This window comes from Chanodichthys erythropterus, chromosome 4, assembly GCF_024489055.1.
Source record: "Chanodichthys erythropterus isolate Z2021 chromosome 4, ASM2448905v1, whole genome shotgun sequence".
Classification (NCBI taxonomy): domain Eukaryota; kingdom Metazoa; phylum Chordata; class Actinopteri; order Cypriniformes; family Xenocyprididae; genus Chanodichthys; species Chanodichthys erythropterus.
The window spans coordinates 6,551,471-6,561,813 of NC_090224.1; the positions used below are offsets into that span (position 1 = coordinate 6,551,471).

The 10,343-nt window shown below is 38.4% G+C and overlaps 1 protein-coding gene across 1 annotated transcript; it reads left to right on the top strand.

Moving 5' to 3' along the window:
• The first annotated feature begins 1,032 nt into the window (after positions 1-1,032).
• Positions 1,033-9,662, top strand: LOC137018977 (leukocyte elastase inhibitor-like). Its single transcript, XM_067383866.1, has 7 exons — positions 1,033-1,065; positions 1,156-1,337; positions 4,854-4,991; positions 7,051-7,168; positions 7,299-7,441; positions 8,974-9,138; positions 9,245-9,662. The coding sequence occupies exons 2-7, from the start codon at positions 1,170-1,172 to the stop codon at positions 9,653-9,655; spliced, it is 1,143 nt and encodes a 380-aa protein (XP_067239967.1). The 5' UTR covers positions 1,033-1,065; positions 1,156-1,169; the 3' UTR covers positions 9,656-9,662.
• The last annotated feature ends 681 nt before the right edge of the window (positions 9,663-10,343 follow it).

Sequence of the window (10,343 nt, forward strand, 5' to 3'; positions counted from 1 at the left end):
CAGTCTACACAACAGTCTCCGTGCTCACAGCGTCACATATATTAATATTTTAATGATTTATAAAAGATGAATCATTGTCTGGCCATCTGGAATTTTGATATGGAGATAAAGGTTGTAATTATATATTTTTTTGTAGTATTACACCACATCGTGTATGTATATTAGCACCATTTGTTGTTTTCTTGTGGTATGAGATAGAGCATTAGGACCCGGAAGCGCTGCCGCGTGACGTCAGACTTAACAACCGGATTGTAATTGCTCAGTCAAGATATCAGAGCTCGAGTTGAAGCTGCTTCATCGAGCCCCTCCTCAGTGGACAGCAAGCCAAATTAGCTAACCTAATACCCTAAAGATTATATGGGCAAACGAACTTGTCTGCTGGGACACCTTCCTTTCTGTTTACAGCTGTGACGTAATGGCGCAAAGACGAATGGCTGCATGCTCGAATTTCCCGCGGAAACCCACCAGTACCGATTTTATTTTACAACATTATGACGTTGCTTATTCTGATCACTTATATTGGGCACTTTTTGCATTTAAATTGGCTTAGTCTGACTGACATTGAAAATGAAATTGAAAAATGATGCATGTGTTTTTCTGAGGGTATCAGTTAATTTCTTGATTGCATTTTGACATAGTTGTCTTGCCCTAATTTGATCTGTTTTCTGAGAAATTTCTATTTTTATATTATTTTGTCATCATTATTTTGTGAGTTAATAATGGTCCATATCAACCTTGATTGACATGGCAATAAAATACTATCACATTATTTACACATTAAAGTTTTGGGCGTTTTTTTGTTGGAGTGGGCGGGTTTTGGTAAACTTTTGGGCTGAAAATCTTCCACCTAATCTGGCAACACTGGGTGGGATTTCCTCCACACTCAAACCGACTCAGCGCAGTGCAATACACATTCTTACTGAACACTTTAGAGGTTAACCACATCTTTTAGAATACCTGGTTAATGTTTTTAACACCTCCGGCATTGCCTACTACAACGCAGTTGAGCTGCCGAACCGAATAAGAGGACAGCTGAATTACGACAAAGGGACATCGTTTACAAATGTAAAATAACACATTAATTAGTGAGTTGGAAGATAGTTCCACAAAACTATGGTAGCCTACTTGCAGCTGATGTTTTGGCTTGTATTTCAGCAGTGTCATCAGTCATGGAGGGTCTCGCTCGAGCTAACAGTCTCTTCGCTCTGGATCTCTATCGGGCTCTGAGCGCGAGCAACTCTGAGGGAAACATGTTCTTTTCTCCTCTGAGCATCAGCGCAGCGCTCAGTATGGTCTACTTGGGAACCCGAGGAGACACAGCTGAAGAAATGGCAAAGGTATGAACACAGCCATATAAAATATTTTATTTTATATGTCTATGGGTTTAAAGAACTGACACGTTACCATTAGTGCTATTAATTTTAGTCTCATTTTGTTTTTAAATACATTATAGCTAACTGACGAATTTAAGAAGTCATTCAGATTTTCTGACTGCACAGGATTATATTACAGTGCATTACGTAAAGAGAGAACACCTGTTTCTGTAAATCATAGAGTAGCGGCTCCTGGCCATAAATTTAGGTAGCCTAGAGCAGATTCTGGGTCTCGCTAGTTTATGATGATCATTTTGTAAGCTTTATAATAATAATAGCCTAATAATAATAATAATACATTTTTTAGGTGCCACAAAAAGTTTATCATAAAAGTAAATCACTAAAATATAAAGCTATGCAAAAACACAGACATACAGATCAAACATACAATCAAACAATCAAGTCACTGAAAGCTATTCAAAACAGATGAGTTTTAATCTGAGCTTTAAAAAAAAATAGAATCCAACTGGCGAATGTGCAGTGGTAAAGAATTACCTAATTTTAGTGCTGCACAGCTGAAAGCCACAAATTGAACTCAATTTGAAGTTTAGAAGAGTGAATAATTCTGCAGAAGATGATCTCAGAGAATGTGAAGGAGTATACAAATGAAGAAGATCAGAGACATAAAGAGGAGCCAAATTATGAAGAGCTTTATAGTGTTACAGATCCCTCGTTCCCCTGGACTCTAATTCCCATGATCCTCCTGTCTCGTCACCTGCACTCACTTCCCTCGTCGGCTCCTCATCATCACGGATCACCTGCACCTGGACTCTATTATCAGCACTCCCTTTATGTGGCACTCACTCCCTTCACTCTTTGTCCGTTCTCTGTTTTGTTAAGGTATCTGTCTGTTGTTCCTTGCTTTTGTTTGAAGTAAAGTGTCTATGATTGTGGAAATCCGTATCTGCCTCATCTCTCTACCAGCCACCCGTAACATATAGGTGAGCAGTAATATTTTGTAATGGATATCATAACCTACTGTAAGCCAATGTAGTTGGAAAAGAATTGGAGTTATGTGATCAGAGGTATGTGAATGTGTAAAAATCCTAGCAGCTGATTTCTGAAATACCTGTAATTGATGGAGTTTTTCAGGAAGGCCGAATAAAAGAAAATTACAATAATCAATCCGTGATGTAACCAAAGTATGAATAAGGACTTAAGTGCTATGCTGAGAAAGTGATGGATGGAGTCTAGCAGTGTTACGTAAATGAAAAAAAAAAAAATGCAGTACATGTAGTATTATTAATATGGGAACCAAAAGAAAGCAAATCATCAAATATAACACCAAGACTTTTCCCCTGAGTGGAAATATCAACTGGACAGCTATCAATAAGCAGGGTGAAGGATTGAGTTTTAGATAAAACAGACCTAGAACCAAGGTGACGTTATTAACCAGAACGTTTCTCATTATTATGAGGTATAATAATAATAATAATAATAATAATCAGCATTACAAGAAACTTTCTCATTGTTACGAGATACCAAGTCACTATTATGAGAAAGTTTCTCATTATTAAGAGATTTTTCTCCCAAATATTCTAGCATATTAACTCATTATAATGAGATAGTTTCTCATTATTATGACTTAAAGAATCATATTTTTACTCAACTGTGGCATAAACCAGCTTGTATATTAAATACCCTAACACCAAAAGTAAAAATAAATATTGCGCATAAAGAAATAAACTTTTTCTTCTTTTGCATGTTTTGTTGTTTCCTCATGACAAAACATGCAAAATTAATTCAATATTCAATTTAATTCAATGCTTTTTTCATCTAAATTATATATGAAATTATATATATTATAATTTATAACAATATGTATAAATACAATTCAAAATAATATTCCTTGTTTTTTCACATCATAGTAATTATTATTATTATTATACAAACCCAATTCCAAAAAAGTTGGGACACTGTACAAATTGTGAATAAAAACAGAATGCAATGATGTGGAAGTTTCAAATTTCAATGTTTTATTCAGAATACAACATAGATGACATATCAAAAGGAATGTTGTCTACATTCTTGTCTAATACAGGCTTCTAGTTGCTCAACTGTCTTAGGTGGTCTTTGTCACAGCTTCCTCTTTATGATGCGCCAAATGTTTTGTATGGGTGAAAGATCTGGACTGCAGGCTGGCCATTTCAGTACCTGGATCCTTCTTCTAGGCAGCCATGATGTTATTGATGCAGTATGTGGTCTGGCATTGTCATGTTGGAAAATGCAAGGTCTCCCTGAAGGTGACAACGTCTGGATGGGAGCATATGTTGTTCTAGAACTTGGATATACCTTTCAGCATTGATGGTGCCTTTCCAGATGTGTAAGCTGCCCAAGCCACACGCACTCATGCAACCCCATACCATCAGAGATGCAAGCTTCTGAACCGAGCGCTGATAACAACTTGGGTTGTCCTTGTCCTCTTTAGTCCGGATGACATGGCATCCCAGTTTTCCAAAAAGAACTTCAAATTTTGATTCGTCTGACCACAGAATAGTTTTCCACTTTGCCACAGTCCATTTTAAATGAGCCTTGGCCCAGAGAAAACACCTGTTTAGATATGTTTAGATAGAAGCATGTTTAGATATGGCTTCTTTTTTGCCCTATAGAGTTTTAGCGGCGAATGGCACGGTGGATTGCCTTCACCGACAACGTTTTCTGGAAGTATTCCTGAGCCCATGTTGTGATTTCCATTACAGTAGCATTCCTGTATGTGATGCAGTGCCGTCTAAGGGCCCGAAGATCACGGGCATCCAGTATGTTTTTTTTTGGCTTTGACCCTTACGCACAGAGATTGTTCCAGTTTCTCTGAATCTTTGGATGATATTATGCACTGTAGATGATGATAACTTCAAACTCTTTGCATTTTTTTTCTCTGAGAAACTCCTTTCTGATATTGCTCCACTATTTTTCGCCGCAGCATTGGGGGAATTGGTGATCCTCTGCCCATCTTGACCTCTGAGAGACACTGCCACTCTGAGAGGCTCTTTTTATTCCCAATCATGTTGCCATTTCACCTAATAAGTTGCAAATTGGTTCTCCGGCTGTTCCTTATATGTACATTTAACTTTTCCGGCCTCTTATTGTTACCTGTCCCAACTTTTTTGGAATGTGTAGCTCTCATGAAATCCAAAATGAGCCAATATTTGGCATGACATTTCAAAATGTCTCACTTTCAACATTTCATATGTTATCTATATTTTATTGTGAATAAAATATAAGTTTGAGATTTGTAAATTATTGCATTCCTTTTTTATTCACAATTTGTACAGTGTCCCATCTTTTTTGGAATCGGGTTTGTACACTCATACTATTGTCACACATCTCAATGGCAAAAAACATATTAATGGTTGTAAAAAATAGGCTTAATTTTCTTTATGCAAAATACATTTGTTTTTCTTTTTATTCCGGGTGGAGTGGAATATGTACATGTTCTTGAGGGGTTTTGTGAGATGCACTCATCTATATTTCTCTTTGCAGGTTTTGTCCTTCAGTTCTGTCTCTGATGTTCACGCTCATTTTGAGACCCTCACTTCATCAATCAACAATCCATCAGCCTCCTACATCCTCAAACTGGCCAACCGCCTCTATGGAGAGAAAACCTTCAGCTTCTTACCTGTGAGTCCATTTTGCCTTTAATAATGAGACACTTTTGGCTCGTTTCCACCGAGCAGTGCGGTATGGTACACAATTACTTTATTTCCATTTCAATTGTCAGGAATTGTGAATGGTACCGAAATATCAAACCGTATCATACCACTTTTTGGGACCCTTCTAAAGGGTGGAGGGTGGAGCTAGGCTGTTGATGGGTTGACAGAGAATTTTTACTTGCGTGTGCTACAAGAGGAATGATGATTTTTTTTTTAAATGGCGCCATTTTTTAAATGTATTGCTTATGACTTATCTTTTTAAAATGGCTTATAGACTGGAGTAATTTGTACGTTTTTTTTATTGTTGGGTAAATTTGTCTTTTTGTTTTTATTCTGTTTTCTGACTCTATATAAATCAATCTAAACTAAATATACAGGTGCAGGATATTTTAAACAGAAATGTCAGGCTTCTGAAAAGTATGTTCATTTCTATGCACTCAATACATGGCCTCCTTTTGCATGAATTACTGCATCAATGTGGAGTGGCATGGAGGCAATCAGTTTGTGGCACTGCTCAGGTGTAATGAAAGCCCAGGTTGCTTTGATAGCGGTCTTCAGGTCATCTGCATTGTTGGGTCTGGTGTCTCTCATCTTCCTCTTGACAATACCCCATAGATTTTCTATGGGGTTCAGGTCAGGTGAGTTTGCTGGCCAATCAAGCACAGTAACACCATGGTCATTGAACCAGCTTTTGGTACCTTTGTCAGTGTGGGCAGGTGCCAAATCCTGCTGGAAAATTAAATCAGCATCTCCATAAAGCTTGTTCGCAGAAGGAAGCATTAAGTGCTCTCAAATTTCCTGGTAGATGGCTGTGTTGACTGTGGACTTCAGAAAACCCAGTGGACAAACAAATCTGCTGGACATGGCTGCCCAAATCATCACTGACTGTGGAAACTTCACACTGGACTTCAAGCAACATGGTTTCTGTGCCTCTCCACTCTTCCTCCAGACTCTGGGACCTTGATTTCCAAATGAAATGCAAAATTTACTTTCATCTGAAAAGAGGACTTTGGACCACTGAGCAACAGTCCAGTTCTTTTTCTCCTTAGCCCAGGTAAGACGCTTCTGACGCTGTCTTTGGTTCAGAAATAGTTTGGTACGGTGAATGTGACAGTTGTAGCCCATTTCCTGAAGACATCTGTGTGTGGTGGCTCTTGATTCACTGACTCCAGCTTCAGTCCACTCCTTTTGAAGCTCTCCTAAGTTCTTAAATCAGCTTCGCCTGACAATCTTCTCAAGCCTGCGGTCATTCCTTTCACTTGTACACCTTTTTTCTACCACACTTTTTTTGTTCCAGTCAACTTTCTATGAATATGCTTTGGCACAGCGCTCTGTGAACAGCCAGCTCTTTCAGCAATGACCCTCTGTGGCTTACCCTCATTGTAGAGGGTCTTGATGGTTGTCTTCTGGACAACTGTCAAGTCAGCAGACTTCCCCATTACTGCTGTTGGGATTACTGGCCTAACCCAGTATTTATACCCTGAGAATGGTAATTTAATAGAACTTGAAATTAAATATTCTAATTTGTGATACTGATTTTTTGATTTTGATGCGCAGCAAACTGTAATCAACAAATTAAAAACAAAAAAGTCTGGAAATATTTTACTTTGTCTAATCTAGAATATATTTAAGTTTTACTTTTTGAATTAAATTACAAAAACCCTTTTTCATGATATTCTAATTTATTGAGATGCACCTGTACAGTTGAAACACAATACTGTTGCAACACAATGTCAGCATGCAGCAATGTGTCATTGTTCATGCAGAGAAGCAAGAACAAGGTCCTCCATTGTTGTTTACGGTGTCGCTTTCTTCGCATGAGAATGGCGTTGTTCTCTACTTTCTTGCATACACCACGCCTATTAAGTAAAGGTACTGTCTGTTGGCAGTGGAAACACAAGCTGGATCAGGGTTTACCATCCCGAATCGTACTGTACTGTACCGTACCATACCATACCGCTCAGTGGAAATGAGCCATTTGATGCTTTCAGTGTGCTTTGAGACACTGCCTTTATTTTGTGCTGCAGGAGTATTTGGACTCCACCCTGAAGCTATACCACGCTGACCTTCAGGCTGTGGACTTCATTGGAGCATCTGAGGACTCACGACAGCTCATTAACAAATGGGTGGAGGAGCAGACTGAAAGTGAGAAGAACAGTTCCATATAATTACATTTAAAAGAATCACTTATTGCTAGTATACATCTTATCTTTAAAAAAAGAAAAACACACACGCACAAAGATGTGAAGTCGAAAACATAAACTTGTGTTTTCAGATAAAATCAAAGATCTTCTCAAGCCAGGAACTGTGACTGGAATGACCCGTCTAGTTCTAGTTAATGCCATCTACTTCAAAGGGAACTGGCTGCACATATTTAAAGCAAGAGACACTAAAGAAATGCCATTTAAAATAAACCAGGTACAATTCACATATTGTTTCAAGGGTGGAGGAACAGCACAAGCTTTTTAAAATCTTTTAAAATTGATAGTGCTTACCCACACATGTACTAACATGAAATAAAAATTTGAAGGGGTCATGACCTAAGAAATCAAATTTTCCTTGATCTTTTGGCATATAAGAGGTCTTTGTATCATTAATACATTCTGCAAGTTCCATAACTTAAAACGTCCTCGTCATCAATAAAAAAGCATTTATATAATCAAGCTTTAAAAAGGATCCGAGGTGGCATCATTTGGTGTCATTTAGATGCAACTCCCTCTGGAGCAAGACAACAATGCCTACTTTTACATCAGCCGATAAGCAGCGAATGGATCTAAAGTAATTTTTTACGGTAAGACTGTGATAACAAGATTACGATGCCACGCAGATGTTGTGGTGTTCCTGGCTGTGGGAAAACATTTTTGCGTAAGCTGCCGAAGGATACATATGTCAGAGAAAAATGGATTGTTTATTTTTAATGAACGTCCAAGTCACGTCAGTGCTGACTTGCATGTTTGTACCGTACATTTTACCAGCGACTATTTTGAGAACAATTCAATACTGGCTTTGCCCAAAAACTTTTGCTTGAAGATCAGGCTGTACCAGCAGTTCTGGAACCAGCAAGGATCCCGCAAACTGTAAGTAACGTATTTCATTTTTAAACCGGTAATGACAGTTAAATTCATAATGAATAATCATAGTATTTTTACTTCAAAGAATGCTTTCTTTATAATGGCTGAAGCTGTCGATAACACAGTGTGAGTTTATCTGGACACTTGCCAAAACTCCCATTATAGTGATGATTTTACACTACATAATGAATCTCTTACTGTATTTACATCATGTTTGCATTATTAGTTAAGATGAAAGCATTTTGAGAGCGTGAAATTGTTGCAATGATGAGATCGCTGCATTCACACTCATTCATCAACAGACTGTCTGTCATCTGCTCAGTGATCATCACTGCAACCTTCCATGTAATGGGAATGGATCTAAATCAATGGTTCTCAAACCTGTCCTTGGGGACCACCAACCCTGCACATTTTGTATCTATCACACCTGATTCAACTCATAAGCTCATTAGTAGAAACTGCAAGACCAGAAATGGGTGTGTCAGATATAGGGAGACATACAAAATGTTCAGGGCTGGTGGTACTCCAGGACAGGTTTGAGAACCACAGATCTAAATAAATATAATGCAATAATGGTAAAATAGCTGTAATAGTAAAAATGTTGGAAGTTTTCGAGAGGTTTCCACATGTAATACTTATTTCATATGCAAAGATGTCAGCCAATCACAGCAGTGGGTGTTTACACTGAAGTTTCACAGCAGACACTCCCCTTCAAATATAGCGTTCAAATCAGAGGACTAAATTGATGTGAACATCACATCAACATTAAAAGTGCACCTCGTTATGACATAATAATAAATTAAAAAATCCAGTTCATGACCCCTTTAATTTTGTACATGCTGTGTATTTCTTCATTTGATAAAATTTGCTTTCAATCAGAATGAGAGCCGGCCTGTGGAAATGATGTACCAGAAGAAAATGTTCCTCTTCAGATACATCCCAGAGTATGAACTGCAGGTGCTGGAGTTACCATATAAACAGGAGGTCAGCATGTTGATCCTTCTTCCAAACGAAACTCAGGATGGCTCTGATCCTCTTCTGAAGGTCAGCAAAAGTGCCATGATCAGAAAAAGGTGGATAGTGTGGATCCTAGATAGACTAGTTTGTTGCTGTGTGTGTTAATTTTTTAGTATATGTGTGTATTTGACAGCTGGAGAGTGAGTTGACCCTTGACAAGCTGCTTGAATGGACCAAAAGAGAAATGACCAGACGGATGGATATCAGAGTCCATTTGCCAAAGTTCAAGCTGGAGGTTGAGTGCTCCCTATCAAAAATACTGCAAGAGATGGGTATGAGCTCTGTGTTCCAGGGAACCAAGGCTGATCTGACAGGCATGAGCAGTCAGGACGGCCTCCTCATTTCAGCTGTGGTTCACAAGGCCTTTGTTGAAGTGAATGAGGAAGGCACTGAGGCTGCAGCAGCCACTGGATTCATTTTGGGTTCCTGTGCCTCTAAACAAGATCCCCACAATTTCATAGCTGATCACCCCTTCATTTTCTTTATCAGGCACAACCCCACTAACAGCATCCTCTTCCTTGGCAGATTCAGAGGCCCATTCTAGAAACATGTTTTTTTTTTTTTCTGTTACACCCTAATGAAGAAATGCATTTCTCTGAATGTTTTATCAAAATAAATAAATAAATTAAACCAAATGCATTTGTTTGTTCAGGCTCCTTCAGGGCATTGTGCTGATAACCCATACCGAGTTTCGTAACGATACACTAATGCGTTCGTAAAATACAGCATTTTAGCACAAAATTCAAAATGGCCGACAGCCAAACAGTAATTTTTCATATCTCCGCACCAGTAGGTGGCGTTCCACTGAAACATTGCATGATGCCTCAGGTCATGCTTTTGATATCATGTACCAAATTTGGTCTGAATGCGATAAAGCGTTGCGGAGATATAGCCTTACGTCCATTTTCGCAAGCGCTATGTAAAATTTGCTCACGTGTTTTTCGAAAACGCTTTGAGGAATTGACTTGAATTCCATAACTTTTTGTCGGCATGGTCTGAAGATGATCTGGTTCAATTTTCGTGAAAATCAGAGTAACGGCCTAGGAGGAGTTCGAAAAAGTAGGTTTTTCAGAAAATTCAAAATGGTGGAAAAATTTTCATGACGGAAAATGACGTCATTCGATTCGGCTTGACCCAAGGAATCAGAGGGGAAAAAAATTTCGTTTCTAACCCTCACAGTTCAAAAGTTATTAACATAAACATAAGTGCAACTTTGGACAACTGGTGACGCT

What these genes read in the sequence shown, in the direction of transcription:
- LOC137018977 (XM_067383866.1), top strand. Translation starts at nt 1,170, where the DNA reads ATGGAGGGTCTCGCTCGAGCTAACAGTCTCTTCGCTCTGGATCTCTAT. An exon ending in CAGCTGAAGAAATGGCAAAG is followed by an intron (nt 1,338 to 4,853) that starts GTATGAACACAG and finishes TTCTCTTTGCAG; the next exon opens with GTTTTGTCCTTCAGTTCTGT. An exon ending in GGTGGAGGAGCAGACTGAAA is followed by an intron (nt 7,169 to 7,298) that starts GTGAGAAGAACA and finishes TTGTGTTTTCAG; the next exon opens with ATAAAATCAAAGATCTTCTC.